General features: G+C 41.3%; 3 protein-coding genes across 3 annotated transcripts; all 3 read left to right on the top strand.

Annotated features, from left to right (window-relative positions):
• Window positions 1–1704: 1704 nt before the first annotated feature.
• LOC135573798 (long-chain-fatty-acid--CoA ligase 6-like) lies at window positions 1705–4382 on the top strand. Its single transcript, XM_065023884.1, has 3 exons — window positions 1705–2380; window positions 2712–2783; window positions 2938–4382. Exons 1-3 carry the CDS (start codon window positions 2318–2320, stop codon window positions 3076–3078), a joined length of 276 nt encoding a protein of 91 aa, XP_064879956.1. The 5' UTR covers window positions 1705–2317; the 3' UTR covers window positions 3079–4382.
• Window positions 4383–8531: 4149 nt separating this feature from the next.
• On the top strand, window positions 8532–11347 carry LOC135573797 (long-chain-fatty-acid--CoA ligase 6-like). The gene is made up of 3 exons (XM_065023883.1): window positions 8532–9346; window positions 9678–9749; window positions 9904–11347. Exons 1-3 carry the CDS (start codon window positions 9293–9295, stop codon window positions 10042–10044), a joined length of 267 nt encoding a protein of 88 aa, XP_064879955.1. The 5' UTR covers window positions 8532–9292; the 3' UTR covers window positions 10045–11347.
• Window positions 11348–16087: 4740 nt separating this feature from the next.
• Window positions 16088–18296, top strand: LOC135573796 (long-chain-fatty-acid--CoA ligase 6-like). The gene is made up of 3 exons (XM_065023882.1): window positions 16088–16294; window positions 16626–16697; window positions 16852–18296. The coding sequence occupies exons 1-3, from the start codon at window positions 16241–16243 to the stop codon at window positions 16990–16992; spliced, it is 267 nt and encodes an 88-aa protein (XP_064879954.1). The 5' UTR covers window positions 16088–16240; the 3' UTR covers window positions 16993–18296.
• The last annotated feature ends 607 nt before the right edge of the window (window positions 18297–18903 follow it).

Raw genomic sequence — 18903 nt, 5'->3', positions numbered from 1 at the left:
AGGTCTCACTATGTTGAGGCTACTTTCAGTCATTTCTGCCTGGACAAATAAGCCTACACCTGTCACTGAAGATCAAACTGGAAAAATGTGTCACAATCATATCCCTCAAGTCTCTGCATAAATACAAGCTGTTCAGACGATCACATGAATCCACTTCACAGATAAGATGTGATTGGCGTAGGCCTATTTGGGGAGTGTACATTGGATCTGGAAGAACAGGCATGCTTGTACAGCACTATTGTAAATTCATTTATAGAATGAAAGGAATAAAAAAGAATTGCAAGTGAAACCACGGGACTGGTTAGGAATCAATGAAGATTACATTCCAACTGATGATCAGATCACAAAGAATCCTGTAGTATGTTTATAAAATATATGAATAATATGTTTTACAGTAAATCTAAATGATGGGTAGATAGGACAGGAATCAAACTGTACATGTTTGATATTTTAATATTCAGTGTTTTTCCTTCTTTGACTAATGACACTATTTTAGATGAGTGGTCATGTCTCAAACCAGCTACAGGGTTACCTTACTCTATTTTTGTATTTCACATTTATGGCCAGCAGGGAGCGCCAACATAATTAGGGAACATTGCCACACATTTTTTCCCAGCTGAAACTCTGGAAAAGTTTTTTGGGGTACCAAGATGACGGGGTAGGTTTATGCCCAAATTGTTGTTGGACTTGGAGGTGGAGAATGAGGATGAATTAACTGAAGTGGCAGGTGCTGTGAAAACCGTAGAGTTTCAGCCTTCCCCCGTTGGTGATGAAGATGATTTTGGCCCAGTGGGAGAAAGATTTTTGTAGAGAATGGATTCTTGCCTTCTGGCTGATCCGTATGTGGTGTCACGATGGGTGGAAAAGAGGTTGGGGATTGTTAGGTTTTGAAAGTGACTCAAAGTGGAATCGTGTAGATTTTTAAAAACGTTTATGCCCTCCGCACCACGCGACTGGAGGAAATAAGTGTGACACGCTTTCCTCTCCAGAGCAGGGCGCCGTTGAAAGGAGTGATAACTGGAGTGGCATGAAGTGTTGAAGAGGGTCAACTGAAGTTGAAGATTCCCAGTGTTTGTGACGAACGCCATTTGGTGCGACTCAGACCTGTGGAGAGGTGGTGAAACAGAGAAGACACCGTGTGTACTACTGAGCTTTGATGCAGTCTTCACCAGTTAAAGTCCACTAACGTGTTTTAGGTGTCAAGCTTATGGCTTATGTAGCAGTAGTGTGCAGGAGGGAGATTCCTGGATGTAAGGAGTGTGCAGGAGGACATGAGACAAAGGAATGTGTAGTATCGGTGGAAAAGGTTGTGTATTAACTGTAGTGGTACACATGGTGCTGGAAATCAGAGGGGTCTGGTGAACGGCAGGTTGAGGTTGCCAGGATCAGAGTATGGCAGAAGATGTGCTATGCTGAGGCAGTAAAGAGAGTATTAGAGGAAGATGGGTCCAGGGTGAGGGATCCTAAGAGGGTAACATTTTTTTCATCAAATAATTTTTGTAGATACGGCTCTTTTTCAAATAGATAAATGATCCTTGGTATGACCTTATTAAACAATTCCATAAATCAAATAGATAAATGATCCTTGGTATGACCTTATTAAACAATTCCATATAGCTTAGTCGAACCCCCCTCTCTCCCGGCTTAGACTGTAATGGGTTAAAACCACAGTTTATGCTGGATACTGTTTATGTACAGATATTTTCATAGATAGTGTTAGGTGCCTCCTAAGAAGAGGTAGATGCAGGAGTCAGGAGCAGGAGAGCAAGGAATTCCAGTTTGCACAGTCCTTTATTATAAATCCCAACCCACCAACAACAGGCGGGGAAAATCATGAAACACACGGAGGAGAAACCTCTACTCCTAAATATAGTACCCACAGTACAACGACTGAGAGGAAAAAAACCCTGTGGCGCAAACACGCACCCCTTACAGAGCTAACAAGCTAAATTAATCCCGCACAAAGACTAGCAGGCTGCGATGGTTAATAAACCCACCAAAATTAACTAATCAGAAACAGGTGATAACAATAACAGACAGACACAAACGAAAAGGAAAAATGGATCGGTGGCAGGTGGCAGGTAGTAGGCCGGGGACGACGACTGCCGAGCACTGCCCGAACAGGGAGGGGAGCCACCTTTGGTGGAAGTCGTGACGGATAGACACATACTTACTTACCTACTTAGGCCTATTGAGAGAGAGAGAAAGAGAGAGAGAAAAATACAGAACATTTGATTATTTCTCATTTCTAAAGGTTACTTGTGTGTTTCTGTTCTAGTCCTGTCTGGTTGCCATAGTTGTTCCTGACCCAGAGACAATGCCTGCATGGGCCCTGAAGAAAGGCATGGAGGGGAGCTATCGGGACCTCTGTAAAAATACTGTATGTGATTTCAATCCCATCTTTACATTCAATGGTGTTTTCATTCTGTTTGTTGCCATGATGAAGGAGAGGCTTGAAATAATCAACTATGTGCATAGATGTGAATAGATTGACGTAATCAAAAGAAAGGATTCCTGTTACACAACATTCATGTCTAGGTACTGCGCTTTTAGAGAAAGATCATCAGATCCTCAGACCCTGAGTAAACTGATTCAAGAAAAGAAAAGGGCACCTTGTTGAACCCTTTGAGTTGTTGAATAGATCGACATAGCACAACACATGGTATTGTCTTAGAGTCATGGTATGGTGTCTTGTGTGTGTGTATGTAAAGGTTCTGAAGAAAGCCATCATGGAAGACTTGCAGAGACTGGGCAAGGCCAGTGGCCTCCACTCGTTTGAGCAGGTGTGTGTGTGTCAATTGTAAGGTGTTCATTGGTGAGGGCAAATGACAACTCTCTGAAAGTGAATACCTAGATGATGATGACAAATAGCTGATATGCACACATGACCTGGCAAAGGATCCTGTCTACATTCTAATGTATTCTGTCTGTCCCAAGGTGAAAAACATCCACATCCACAACGAGCAGTTCTCCATACAGAATGGCCTGTTGACTCCCACACTAAAAGCGAAGAGACCCGAGCTGAGGGAGTTTTTCAAGGAGAAGATTGAAGACCTGTACGAAAACATCTCCATGTGAAACACTACCACAGAATAAACATTTCTCAGTAACATCAGTCCTCATTTAACATTTGTCATTCACTCCCCTTCACCCCCATCCAACCACAAAACAGACTCAAACCAACCAAACAAGTTACTGACCGTGGGTCAGGAAGGAAGTATCAACTTAGCTCTTTGGACCCCCACTGACCAAGTTCTGTCTGCTGCTCCAGGGCAGCCTAGCAGTGTGTTGGGCCAGTAACCGAAAGGTTGCTGGTTTGAATACCTGAGCCGACAAGGTGAAACATCTGTTGATGTGCCCTTGAGCAAGGCACTTAACCTTAATTTACTCCAGGGCGCCGTACTACTATGGCTGACCCGGTGAAACAACACATTTCACCTACAGTACTCGGTATATGTGACAATACATCTGTATTATTTTTTTCCAATGTAGAGCTAAAACCAAATCAGCCTCATCTCTTATCTTGAAACGCCAGCAACAGACAGTCAACATAGCCTGCATGCTCCTCTTTCTTTTGTAGGCCTATCAAAACATTACAAAAAAAATGATGCAATCTTTAAGTTTTTCTCCATGTTGTGCTCAGAGAATTTGCCTGGTAAGAACATACCGACCTCAAATAAGGGCATTGCATGCAGTGTGCCCTGCATTGCTGGGACCGTTGTTAGATGAGACTTCAAAATGAGTCCTGGGCTTTAAAGGCAGTCAACAGGGGTGTAAAAACGTTTTGTCTGTTGCAAAACCTTTTCCAACAAAAACAGCTTAATCAAAACGTAAAACATTTTTTCAACAAAAACTAGAGTTTTATTGGACAAATTCAGGTAGGCCCCTCCCCGTTCCATTTGTTCTGTTTGCTTCCATTTGGTTCCTAGAGTAAATGGTAAACGCTTTCCATGCAAGGCAAAACGTTTTGCAACGGAATCCGACTAATGAATACACCCCTGGTATACCAACACCGTCAACCGTCATACTGCAAGGCTTTTTCATGTAGTCGAGATCGACAAGCTCCACTCATTGACGGAGGTTAAAACAAAATGGACTGTGAAAATGTGGGTTTATGTAGTACAAATGTATAGGCTTTTGAGTTCATTTCAGTCCCAAATTATTACTATGTGGATGTACATATTAAGGACAACTAGACATAAGCATATTTAAGCAGTGGTTTGAATGGATTGTTTTGCGTGTAGTGAGATGAATTGTAACTTTATTTAATCTGTTGTCAAATGGAATCAGCACCATATCCTTGTATTGAATGAGTGCAGCAACAGGGATTAGGGGTTGGGATGGGACATAGAAAAATAAAATACATTCTGGAATCATTTTAATTTATTATTTCTTTATTCTTTTCCATGTCAAGCGATGCTTAAACAAATTAAAACAGAATTACCTTTGCATTGCAACATTTGGCTGGGCGATATAGACAGAAAGTGTTAAAGGCCCAGTGGAAACACAAATGTGATTTCCTGTGTTTTTTATATATATATATATATATATATATATATTTCCACCCTGAGGTTGGAATAATACTGTGAAATTGTGAAAATTATGATAATGCAATCATTTTTATTGTAACTGCTGTACGAAAGAAACATTTGAAATTTGTTCCTGTTTTGGTGTCAGGGAATTTTGGCCTACCATGGTGACATCACCATGCAGTAAATGAGTTAATAAACCAATAAGAAAGAGTTCCAAACCTCTCTGCCAATAACTGCACATTCAGTTTTACCCTCGCCACTCAAGGCTGCCCTAGACAGTCCTAGAAAAATGATTGCTTGACAAATGGCTCTTTTCTAAGAATGTATTATTATTTAAAAAATATACAATTTTCAAAAACAAAAAAAATCACCTTATGGTACTTAATTATTACCCTGAAATGATCTGATATTGAGATCTGCATTGGACCTTTAAAGGGATACTGCGAGATTCGGGCCTTTTGTTCTACTTACCCAGAGTCTGATGAACTCATGGATACCATTTTTATGTCTCTGTACCCATACCCGTATGTCTCTGTACCCGTATGTCTCTGTACCCGTACCCATATGTCTCTGTACCCGTATGTCTCTGTACCCGTATGTCTTTGTACCCGTATGTCTCTGTACCCGTATGTCTCTGTACCCATATGTCTCTGTACCCGTATGTCTCTGTACCCGTATGTCTCTGTACCCATATGTCTCTGTACCCGTATGTCTCTGTACCCGTATGTCTCTGTACCCGTATGTCTCTGTACCTGTATGTCTCTGTACTCGTATGTCTCTGTACCCGTATGTCTCTGTACCCCTCTGTACCCATAGAATTCCAGTCATTGCGCTAACGCTAAAACTAGAGCTAACTTACTTTATACTGCACAGAGACATAACAATTGTATCCACGGGTTTATCGGACTCTGGGTAAGTAGAACAAGGGCAATATAATAGCAATGATCACGGTAGTGATATAGGGTGAACAAATCAAAGTCTTTTGGTCGCGTACGCAGTTTAGCAGGTGTTATGGCGGGTGCAGTGAAATGCTTATGTTCTAGTTCCTATCAATCAATGCAGTAAATGTCAAACAAGCACACAATAATACAAAGTAAAACAAATAATCACAAATGTAGTACATTAGTAGATATATAAATAGTATGCAAACATTGTTAAAGTGACCAGTGGTCATTTACTATGTACATAGGGCAGCAGTCCGTAAGGTGCAGGGTAAAGTATGCAACAGTTGGACACAGTCTCCATTGATATGTGTCTCCTGAGTTTTTGGAGTATAATGAGCTTGACACAGGTAAAGTGGCTGAGTGATTGGTTTACCTCTTCTGTAGGTTTACTTTGGCACAACAAAAGTCTACTTGGAGCTAGCGTCCAAGTGCATGCTTCTTCTTATCAGCAGCCAACAACTACAATGTTGAGAGCTGAAGGTCTATAGGGCATATTTTCTTCCAAGTACCTCAGATGAAGTTTCATCATCATAGTTGATGTTTGATTTTAGTAGGGAAAGGCTGCACCTCAGCGGCTGAGGCTCTGAAATATGTTTGTGAGAGCAGGACCTCAAATAGTCTGTTACAGCTTACCAATTAACCTCAGTATCAGTGTCATGTTTTTAAAAATGATCCTATTCTAACTCAAAGCCTATCAATTGTAACTTTAGTGGAGGTTGTTCAATTAACTTCTCTCATGTGATTGTCTTTTAACTGAGGCCTGAAGACTAGCCCACAAAGTAAACGTCTACAGCAGGCTAACCCAGTCTTGTGACACATGTTGCGTTCCCCTGCTCAGACGTTGCATGCGTCAACCATCGACTGACAGATTGATATAACATATGATGTGGTTAGCTCATACTAAAATACCTATCCAGGCGTTGTAAGATCTGGCATGCTTCAGCAACGCCTGGGCAGAGGAATACGCCCATAGACGACCAGGGCTCAAACCATAGCATTCATAACACTTTTTCAAACAAGACAGGGGCAGATTAATATAATACATTTGCAAAATTCAGCTCATTTTATTTGGTCAAAACAATATTTCCGGGCCTCCCGAGTAGCGGTTGGGCTCTACTTGGCTCATTGTGCTATAGTGACTCCCCGGTCGCCAGTTGAACGGTTTCCTCCGACACATTGGTGTGGCTGGCTTCCGGGTTAAGCTGGCGGGTGTTAAGGAGAGCGGTTAGGCGGGTCATGTTTCGGAGAACACATGACTCCACCTTCGCCTCTCCAGAGCCCATTGGGGAGTTGCAGCGATGAGACAAGTTCGAAATTGGGGAGAAAAATACTAACAAAAAAAAAAAATACTAACAAAAAAAAAAATACGAATTAAAAAAAAAAAATACTAAAAAAACAAACAAAAAAGAATACTTGACTTATCTGATCTAAGCCCTTGGCTCCAATAAAAGGAGCATAGGCCATAGACAAATGTCCTCCTCCATCTCACTCGTTTCGGGGCAAGTTTTTCCAGGTCTCACTATGTTGAGGCTACTTTCAGTCATTTCTGCCTGGACAAATAAGCCTACACCTGTCACTGAAGATCAAACTGGAAAAATGTGTCACAATCATATCCCTCAAGTCTCTGCATAAATACAAGCTGTTCAGACGATCACATGAATCCACTTCACAGATAAGATGTGATTGGCGTAGGCCTATTTGGGGAGTGTACATTGGATCTGGAAGAACAGGCATGCTTGTACAGCACTATTGTAAATTCATTTATAGAATGAAAGGAATAAAAAAAAGAATTGCAAGTGAAACCACGGGACTGGTTAGGAATCAATGAAGATTACATTCCAACTGATGATCAGATCACAAAGAATCCTGTAGTATGTTTATAAAATATATGAATAATATGTTTTACAGTAAATCTAAATGATGGGTAGATAGGACAGGAATCAAACTGTACATGTTTGATATTTTAATATTCAGTGTTTTTCCTTCTTTGACTAATGACACTATTTTAGATGAGTGGTCATGTCTCAAACCAGCTACAGGGTTACCTTACTCTATTTTTGTATTTCACATTTATGGCCAGCAGGGAGCGCCAACATAATTAGGGGAACATTGCCACACATTTTTTCCCAGCTGAAACTCTGAAAAGTTTTTTGGGGTACCAAGATGACGGGTAGGTTTATGCCCAAATTGTTGTTGGACTTGGAGGTGGAGAATGAGGATGAATTAACTGAAGTGGCAGGTGCTGTGAAAACCGTAGAGTTTCAGCCTTCCCCCGTTGGTGATGAAGATGATTTTGGCCCAGTGGGAGAAAGATTTTTGTAGAGAATGGATTCTTGCCTTCTGGCTGATCCGTATGTGGTGTCACGATGGGTGGAAAAGAGGTTGGGGATTGTTAGGTTTTTGAAAGTGACTCAAAGTGGAATCGTGTAGATTTTTAAAAACGTTTATGCCCTCCGCACCACGCGACTGGAGGAAATAAGTGTGACACGCTTTCCTCTCCAGAGCAGGGCGCCGTTGAAAGGAGTGATAACTGGAGTGGCATGAAGTGTTGAAGAGGGTCAACTGAAGTTGAAGATTCCCAGTGTTTGTGACGAACGCCATTTGGTGCGACTCAGACCTGTGGAGAGGTGGTGAAACAGAGAAGACACCGTGTGTACTACTGAGCTTTGATGCAGTCTTCACCAGTTAAAGTCCACTAACGTGTTTTAGGTGTCAAGTTTATGGCTTATGTAGCAGTAGTGTGCAGGAGGGAGATTCCTGGATGTAAGGAGTGTGCAGGAGGACATGAGACAAAGGAATGTGTAGTATCGGTGGAAAAGGTTGTGTATTAACTGTAGTGGTACACATGGTGCTGGAAATCAGAGGGGTCTGGTGAACGGCAGGTTGAGGTTGCCAGGATCAGAGTATGGCAGAAGATGTGCTATGCTGAGGCAGTAAAGAGAGTATTAGAGGAAGATGGGTCCAGGGTGAGGGATCCTAAGAGGGTAACATTTTTTTCATCAAATAATTTTTGTAGATATTTTTTTCATACTTCAACGGCTCTTAAAATGTAAAATCAAATAGATAAATGATCCTTGGTATGACCTTATTAAACAATTCCATATAGCTTAGTCGAACCCCCCTCTCTCTCCCGGCTTAGACTGTAATGGGTTAAAACCACAGTTTATGCTGGATACTGTTTATGTACAGATATTTTCATAGATAGTGTTAGGTGCCTCCTAAGAAGAGGTAGATGCAGGAGTCAGGAGCAGGAGAGCAAGGAATTCCAGTTTGCACAGTCCTTTATTATAAATCCCAACCCACCAACAACAGGCGGGGAAAATCATGAAACACACGGAGGAGAAACCTCTACTCCTAAATATAGTACCCACAGTACAACGACTGAGAGGAAAAAAACCCTGTGGCGCAAACACGCACCCCTTACAGAGCTAACAAGCTAAATTAATCCCGCACAAAGACTAGCAGGCTGCGATGGTTAATAAACCCACCAAAATTAACTAATCAGAAACAGGTGATAACAATAACAGACAGACACAAACGAAAAGGAAAAATGGATCGGTGGCAGGTGGCAGGTAGTAGGCCGGGGACGACGACTGCCGAGCACTGCCCGAACAGGGAGGGGAGCCACCTTTGGTGGAAGTCGTGACGGATAGACACATACTTACTTACCTACTTAGGCCTATTGAGAGAGAGAGAAAGAGAGAGAGAAAAATACAGAACATTTGATTATTTCTCATTTCTAAAGGTTACTTGTGTGTTTCTGTTCTAGTCCTGTCTGGTTGCCATAGTTGTTCCTGACCCAGAGACAATGCCTGCATGGGCCCTGAAGAAAGGCATGGAGGGAGCTATCGGGACCTCTGTAAAAATACTGTATGTGATTTCAATCCCATCTTTACATTCAATGGTGTTTTCATTCTGTTTGTTGCCATGATGAAGGAGAGGCTTGAAATAATCAACTATGTGCATAGATGTGAATAGATTGACGTAATCAAAAGAAAGGATTCCTGTTGCACAACATTCATGTCTAGGTACTGCGCTTTTAGAGAAAGATCATCAGATCCTCAGACCCTGAGTAAACTGATTCAAGAAAAGAAAAGGGCACCTTGTTGAACCCTTTGAGTTGTTGAATAGATCGACATAGCACAACACATGGTATTGTCTTAGAGTCATGGTATGGTGTCTTGTGTGTGTGTATGTAAAGGTTCTGAAGAAAGCCATCATGGAAGACTTGCAGAGACTGGGCAAGGCCAGTGGCCTCCACTCGTTTGAGCAGGTGTGTGTGTGTCAATTGTAAGGTGTTCATTGGTGAGGGCAAATGACAACTCTCTGAAAGTGAATACCTAGATGATGATGACAAATAGCTGATATGCACACATGACCTGGCAAAGGATCCTGTCTACATTCTAATGTATTCTGTCTGTCCCAAGGTGAAAAACATCCACATCCACAACGAGCAGTTCTCCATACAGAATGGCCTGTTGACTCCCACACTAAAAGCGAAGAGACCCGAGCTGAGGGAGTTTTTCAAGGAGAAGATTGAAGACCTGTACGAAAACATCTCCATGTGAAACACTACCACAGAATAAACATTTCTCAGTAACATCAGTCCTCATTTAACATTTGTCATTCACTCCCCTTCACCCCCATCCAACCACAAAACAGACTCAAACCAACCAAACAAGTTACTGACCGTGGGTCAGGAAGGAAGTATCAACTTAGCTCTTTGGACCCCCACTGACCAAGTTCTGTCTGCTGCTCCAGGGCAGCCTAGCAGTGTGTTGGGCCAGTAACCGAAAGGTTGCTGGTTTGAATACCTGAGCCGACAAGGTGAAACATCTGTTGATGTGCCCTTGAGCAAGGCACTTAACCTTAATTTACTCCAGGGGCGCCGTACTACTATGGCTGACCCGGTGAAACAACACATTTCACCTACAGTACTCGGTATATGTGACAATACATCTGTATTATTTTTTTCCAATGTAGAGCTAAAACCAAATCAGCCTCATCTCTTATCTTGAAACGCCAGCAACAGACAGTCAACATAGCCTGCATGCTCCTCTTTCTTTTGTAGGCCTATCAAAACATTACAAAAAAAATGATGCAATCTTTAAGTTTTTCTCCATGTTGTGCTCAGAGAATTTGCCTGGTAAGAACATACCGACCTCAAATAAGGGCATTGCATGCAGTGTGCCCTGCATTGCTGGGACCGTTGTTACAGGAGACTTCAAAATGAGTCCTGGGCTTTAAAGGCAGTCAACAGGGGTGTAAAAACGTTTTGTCTGTTGCAAAACCTTTTCCAACAAAAACAGCTTAATCAAAACGTAAAACATTTTTTCAACAAAAACTAGAGTTTTATTGGACAAATTCAGGTAGGCCCCTCCCGTTCCATTTGTTCTGTTTGCTTCCATTTGGTTCCTAGAGTAAATGGTAAACGCTTTCCATGCAAGGCAAAACGTTTTGCAACGGAATCCGACTAATGAATACACCCTGGTATACCAACACCGTCAACCGTCATACTGCAAGGCTTTTTCATGTAGTCGAGATCGACAAGCTCCACTCATTGACGGAGGTTAAAACAAAATGGACTGTGAAAATGTGGGTTTATGTAGTACAAATGTATAGGCTTTTGAGTTCATTTCAGTCCCAAATTATTACTATGTGGATGTACATATTAAGGACAACTAGACATAAGCATATTTAAGCAGTGGTTTGAATGGATTGTTTTGCGTGTAGTGAGATGAATTGTAACTTTATTTAATCTGTTGTCAAATGGAATCAGCACCATATCCTTGTATTGAATGAGTGCAGCAACAGGGATTAGGGGTTGGGATGGGACATAGAAAAATAAAATACATTCTGGAATCATTTTAATTTATTATTTCTTTATTCTTTTCCATGTCAAGCGATGCTTAAACAAATTAAAACAGAATTACCTTTGCATTGCAACATTTGGCTGGGCGATATAGACAGAAAGTGTTAAAGGCCCAGTGGAAACACAAATGTGATTTCCTGTGTTTTTATATATATATATATATATATATATATATTTCCACCCTGAGGTTGGAATAATACTGTGAAATTGTGAAAATTATGATAATGCAATCATTTTTATTGTAACTGCTGTACGAAAGAAACATTTGAAATTTGTTCCTGTTTTGGTGTCAGGGAATTTTGGCCTACCATGGTGACATCACCATGCAGTAAATGAGTTAATAAACCAATAAGAAAGAGTTCCAAACCTCTCTGCCAATAACTGCACATTCAGTTTTACCCTCGCCACTCAAGGCTGCCCTAGACAGTCCTAGAAAAATGATTGCTTGACAAATGGCTCTTTTCTAAGAATGTATTATTATTTAAAAATATACAATTTTCAAAAACAAAAAAATCACCTTATGGTACTTAATTATTACCCTGAAATGATCTGATATTGAGATCTGCATTGGACCTTTAAAGGGATACTGCGAGATTCGGGCCTTTTGTTCTACTTACCCAGAGTCTGATGAACTCATGGATACCATTTTTATGTCTCTGTACCCATACCCGTATGTCTCTGTACCCGTATGTCTCTGTACCCGTACCCATATGTCTCTGTACCCGTATGTCTCTGTACCCGTATGTCTTTGTACCCGTATGTCTCTGTACCCGTATGTCTCTGTACCCATATGTCTCTGTACCCGTATGTCTCTGTACCCGTATGTCTCTGTACCCATATGTCTCTGTACCCGTATGTCTCTGTACCCGTATGTCTCTGTACCCGTATGTCTCTGTACCTGTATGTCTCTGTACTCGTATGTCTCTGTACCCGTATGTCTCTGTACCCCTCTGTACCCATAGAATTCCAGTCATTGCGCTAACGCTAAAACTAGAGCTAACTTACTTTATACTGCACAGAGACATAACAATTGTATCCACGGGTTTATCGGACTCTGGGTAAGTAGAACAAGGGCAATATAATAGCAATGATCACGGTAGTGATATAGGGTGAACAAATCAAAGTCTTTTGGTCTCGTACGCAGTTTAGCAGGTGTTATGGCGGGTGCAGTGAAATGCTTATGTTCTAGTTCCTATCAATCAATGCAGTAAATGTCAAACAAGCACACAATAATACAAAGTAAAACAAATAATCACAAATGTAGTACATTAGTAGATATATAAATAGTATGCAAACATTGTTAAAGTGACCAGTGGTCATTTACTATGTACATAGGGCAGCAGTCCGTAAGGTGCAGGGTAAAGTATGCAACAGTTGGACACAGTCTCCATTGATATGTGTCTCCTGAGTTTTTGGAGTATAATGAGCTTGACACAGGTAAAGTGGCTGAGTGATTGGTTTACCTCTTCTGTAGGTTTACTTTGGCACAACAAAAGTCTACTTGGAGCTAGCGTCCAAGTGCATGCTTCTTCTTATCAGCAGCCAACAACTACAATGTTGAGAGCTGAAGGTCTATAGGGCATATTTTCTTCCTCAGATGAAGTTTCATCATCATAGTTGATGTTTGATTTTAGTAGGGGAAAGGCTGCACCTCAGCGGCTGAGGCTCTGAAATATGTTTGTGAGAGCAGGACCTCAAATAGTCTGTTACAGCTTACCAATTAACCTCAGTATCAGTGTCATGTTTTTAAAAATGATCCTATTCTAACTCAAAGCCTATCAATTGTAACTTTAGTGGAGGTTGTTCAATTAACTTCTCTCATGTGATTGTCTTTTAACTGAGGCCTGAAGACTAGCCCACAAAGTAAACGTCTACAGCAGGCTAACCCAGTCTTGTGACACATGTTGCGTTCCCCTGCTCAGACGTTGCATGCGTCAACCATCGACTGACAGATTGATATAACATATGATGTGGTTAGCTCATACTAAAATACCTATCCAGGCGTTGTAAGATCTGGCATGCTTCAGCAACGCCTGGGCAGAGGAATACGCCCATAGACGACCAGGGCTCAAACCATAGCATTCATAACACTTTTTCAAACAAGACAGGGGCAGATTAATATAATACATTTGCAAAATTCAGCTCATTTTATTTGGTCAAAACAATATTTCCGGGCCTCCCGAGTAGCGGTTGGGCTCTACTTGGCTCATTGTGCTATAGTGACTCCCGGTCGCCAGTTGAACGGTTTCCTCCGACACATTGGTGTGGCTGGCTTCCGGGTTAAGCTGGCGGGTGTTAAGGAGAGCGGTTAGGCGGGTCATGTTTCGGAGAACACATGACTCCACCTTCGCCTCTCCAGAGCCCATTGGGGAGTTGCAGCGATGAGACAAGTTCGAAATTGGGGAGAAAAAATACTAACAAAAAAAAAATACTAACAAAAAAAAAAAAATACGAATTAAAAAAAAATACTAAAAAAACAAACAAAAAAGAATACTTGACTTATCTGATCTAAGCCCTTGGCTCCAATAAAAGGAGCATAGGCCATAGACAAATGTCCTCCTCCATCTCACTCGTTTCGGGGCAAGTTTTTCCAGGTCTCACTATGTTGAGGCTACTTTCAGTCATTTCTGCCTGGACAAATAAGCCTACACCTGTCACTGAAGATCAAACTGGAAAAATGTGTCACAATCATATCCCTCAAGTCTCTGCATAAATACAAGCTGTTCAGACGATCACATGAATCCACTTCACAGATAAGATGTGATTGGCGTAGGCCTATTTGGGGAGTGTACATTGGATCTGGAAGAACAGGCATGCTTGTACAGCACTATTGTAAATTCATTTATAGAATGAAAGGAATAAAAAAGAATTGCAAGTGAAACCACGGGACTGGTTAGGAATCAATGAAGATTACATTCCAACTGATGATCAGATCACAAAGAATCCTGTAGTATGTTTATAAAATATATGAATAATATGTTTTACAGTAAATCTAAATGATGGGTAGATAGGACAGGAATCAAACTGTACATGTTTGATATTTTAATATTCAGTGTTTTTCCTTCTTTGACTAATGACACTATTTTAGATGAGTGGTCATGTCTCAAACCAGCTACAGGGTTACCTTACTCTATTTTTGTATTTCACATTTATGGCCAGCAGGGAGCGCCAACATAATTAGGGAACATTGCCACACATTTTTTTCCCAGCTGAAACTCTGGAAAAGTTTTTTGGGGTACCAAGATGACGGGTAGGTTTATGCCCAAATTGTTGTTGGACTTGGAGGTGGAGAATGAGGATGAATTAACTGAAGTGGCAGGTGCTGTGAAAACCGTAGAGTTTCAGCCTTCCCCCGTTGGTGATGAAGATGATTTTGGCCCAGTGGGAGAAAGATTTTTGTAGAGAATGGATTCTTGCCTTCTGGCTGATCCGTATGTGGTGTCACGATGGGTGGAAAAGAGGTTGGGGATTGTTAGGTTTTTGAAAGTGACTCAAAGTGGAATCGTGTAGATTTTTAAAAACGTTTATGCCCTCCGCACCACGCGACTGGAGGAAATAAGTGTGACACGCTTTCCTCTCCAGAGCAGGGCGCCGTTGAAAGGAGTGATAACTGGAGTGGCATGAAGTGTTGAAGAGGGTCAACTGAAGTTGAAGATTCCCAGTGTTTGTGACGAACGCCATTTGGTGCGACTCAGACCTGTGGAGAGGTGGTGAAACAGAGAAGACACCGTGTGTACTACTGAGCTTTGATGCAGTCTTCACCAGTTAAAGTCCACTAACGTGTTTTAGGTGTCAAGCTTATGGCTTATGTAGCAGTAGTGTGCAGGAGGGAGATTCCTGGATGTAAGGAGTGTGCAGGAGGACATGAGACAAAGGAATGTGTAGTATCGGTGGAAAAGGTTGTGTATTAACTGTAGTGGTACACATGGTGCTGGAAATCAGAGGGGTCTGGTGAACGGCAGGTTGAGGTTGCCAGGATCAGAGTATGGCAGAAGATGTGCTATGCTGAGGCAGTAAAGAGAGTATTAGAGGAAGATGGGTCCAGGGTGAGGGATCCTAAGAGGGTAACATTTTTTTCATCAAATAATTTTTGTAGATATTTTTTCATACTTCAACGGCTCTTAAAATGTAAAATCAAATAGATAAATGATCCTTGGTATGACCTTATTAAACAATTCCATATAGCTTAGTCGAACCCCTCTCTCTCCCGGCTTAGACTGTAATGGGTTAAAACCACAGTTTATGCTGGATACTGTTTATGTACAGATATTTTCATAGATAGTGTTAGGTGCCTCCTAAGAAGAGGTAGATGCAGGAGTCAGGAGCAGGAGAGCAAGGAATTCCAGTTTGCACAGTCCTTTATTATAAATCCCAACCCACCAACAACAGGCGGGGAAAATCATGAAACACACGGAGGAGAAACCTCTACTCCTAAATATAGTACCCACAGTACAACGACTGAGAGGAAAAAAACCCTGTGGCGCAAACACGCACCCCTTACAGAGCTAACAAGCTAAATTAATCCCGCACAAAGACTAGCAGGCTGCGATGGTTAATAAACCCACCAAAATTAACTAATCAGAAACAGGTGATAACAATAACAGACAGACACAAACGAAAAGGAAAAATGGATCGGTGGCAGGTGGCAGGTAGTAGGCCGGGGACGACGACTGCCGAGCACTGCCCGAACAGGGGGGGAGCCACCTTTGGTGGAAGTCGTGACGGATAGACACATACTTACTTACCTACTTAGGCCTATTGAGAGAGAGAGAAAGAGAGAGAGAAAAATACAGAACATTTGATTATTTCTCATTTCTAAAGGTTACTTGTGTGTTTCTGTTCTAGTCCTGTCTGGTTGCCATAGTTGTTCCTGACCCAGAGACAATGCCTGCATGGGCCCTGAAGAAAGGCATGGAGGGAGCTATCGGGACCTCTGTAAAAATACTGTATGTGATTTCAATCCCATCTTTACATTCAATGGTGTTTTCATTCTGTTTGTTGCCATGATGAAGGAGAGGCTTGAAATAATCAACTATGTGCATAGATGTGAATAGATTGACGTAATCAAAAGAAAGGATTCCTGTTGCACAACATTCATGTCTAGGTACTGCGCTTTTAGAGAAAGATCATCAGATCCTCAGACCCTGAGTAAACTGATTCAAGAAAAGAAAAGGGCACCTTGTTGAACCCTTTGAGTTGTTGAATAGATCGACATAGCACAACACATGGTATTGTCTTAGAGTCATGGTATGGTGTCTTGTGTGTGTGTATGTAAAGGTTCTGAAGAAAGCCATCATGGAAGACTTGCAGAGACTGGGCAAGGCCAGTGGCCTCCACTCGTTTGAGCAGGTGTGTGTGTGTCAATTGTAAGGTGTTCATTGGTGAGGGCAAATGACAACTCTCTGAAAGTGAATACCTAGATGATGATGACAAATAGCTGATATGCACACATGACCTGGCAAAGGATCCTGTCTACATTCTAATGTATTCTGTCTGTCCCAAGGTGAAAAACATCCACATCCACAACGAGCAGTTCTCCATACAGAATGGCCTGTTGACTCCCACACTAAAAGCGAAGAGACCCGAGCTGAGGGAGTTTTTCAAGGAGAAGATTGAAGACCTGTACGAAAACATCTCCATGTGAAACACTACCACAGAATAAACATTTCTCAGTAACATCAGTCCTCATTTAACATTTGTCATTCACTCCCCTTCACCCCCATCCAACCACAAAACAGACTCAAACCAACCAAACAAGTTACTGACCGTGGGTCAGGAAGGAAGTATCAACTTAGCTCTTTGGACCCCCACTGACCAAGTTCTGTCTGCTGCTCCAGGGCAGCCTAGCAGTGTGTTGGGCCAGTAACCGAAAGGTTGCTGGTTTGAATACCTGAGCCGACAAGGTGAAACATCTGTTGATGTGCCCTTGAGCAAGGCACTTAACCTTAATTTACTCCAGGGGCGCCGTACTACTATGGCTGACCCGGTGAAACAACACATTTCACCTACAGTACTCGGTATATGTGACAATACATCTGTATTATTTTTTTCCAATGTAGAGCTAAAACCAAATCAGCCTCATCTCTTATCTTGAAACGCCAGCAACAGACAGTCAACATAGCCTGCATGCTCCTCTTTCTTTTGTAGGCCTATCAAAACATTACAAAAAAAATGATGCAATCTTTAAGTTTTTCTCCATGTTGTGCTCAGAGAATTTGCCTGGTAAGAACATACCGACCTCAAATAAGGGCATTGCATGCAGTGTGCCCTGCATTGCTGGGACCGTTGTTACAGGAGACTTCAAAATGAGTCCTGGGCTTTAAAGGCAGTCAACAGGGGTGTAAAAACGTTTTGTCTGTTGCAAAACCTTTTCCAACAAAAACAGCTTAATCAAAACGTAAAACATTTTTTCAACAAAAACTAGAGTTTTATTGGACAAATTCAGGTAGGCCCCTCCCGTTCCATTTGTTCTGTTTGCTTCCATTTGGTTCCTAGAGTAAATGGTAAACGCTTTCCATGCAAGGCAAAACGTTTTGCAACGGAATCCGACTAATGAATACACCCCTGGTATACCAACACCGTCAACCGTCATACTGCAAGGCTTTTTCATGTAGTCGAGATCGACAAGCTCCACTCATTGACGGAGGTTAAAACAAAATGGACTGTGAAAATGTGGGTTTATGTAGTACAAATGTATAGGCTTTTGAGTTCATTTCAGTCCCAAATTATTACTATGTGGATGTACATATTAAGGACAACTAGACATAAGCATATTTAAGCAGTGGTTTGAATGGATTGTTTTGCGTGTAGTGAGATGAATTGTAACTTTATTTAATCTGTTGTCAAATGGAATCAGCACCATATCCTTGTATTGAATGAGTGCAGCAACAGGGATTAGGGGTTGGGATGGGACATAGAAAAATAAAATACATTCTGGAATCATTTTAATTTATTATTTCTTTATTCTTTTCCATGTCAAGCGATGCTTAAACAAATTAAAACAGAATTACCTTTGCATTGCAACATTTGGCTGGGCGATATAGACAGAAAGTGTTAAAGGCCCAGTGGAAACACAAATGTGATTTCCTGTGTTTTTTATATATATATATATATATATATATATTTCCACCCTGAGGTTGGAATAATACTGTGAAATTGTGAAAATTATGATAATGCAATCATTTTTATTGTAACTGCTGTACGAAAGAAACATTTGAAATTTGTTCCTGTTTTGGTGTCAGGGAATTTTGGCCTACCATGGTGACATCACCATGCAGTAAATGAGTTAATAAACCAATAAGAAAGAGTTCCAAACCTCTCTGCCAATAACTGCACATTCAGTTTTACCCTCGCCACTCAAGGCTGCCCTAGACAGTCCTAGAAAAATGATTGCTTGACAAATGGCTCTTTTCTAAGAATGTATTATTATTTAAAAAATATACAATTTTCAAAAACAAAAAAAATCACCTTATGGTACTTAATTATTACCCTGAAATGATCTGATATTGAGATCTGCATTGGACCTTTAAAGGGATACTGCGAGATTCGGGCCTTT

This window comes from Oncorhynchus nerka, linkage group LG10 (genome assembly GCF_034236695.1).
Source record: "Oncorhynchus nerka isolate Pitt River linkage group LG10, Oner_Uvic_2.0, whole genome shotgun sequence".
Taxonomy (NCBI): domain Eukaryota; kingdom Metazoa; phylum Chordata; class Actinopteri; order Salmoniformes; family Salmonidae; genus Oncorhynchus; species Oncorhynchus nerka.
The sequence above is the reverse complement of the archived record's forward strand: the minus strand, read 5'-3'. Positions and strand labels throughout refer to the sequence as shown.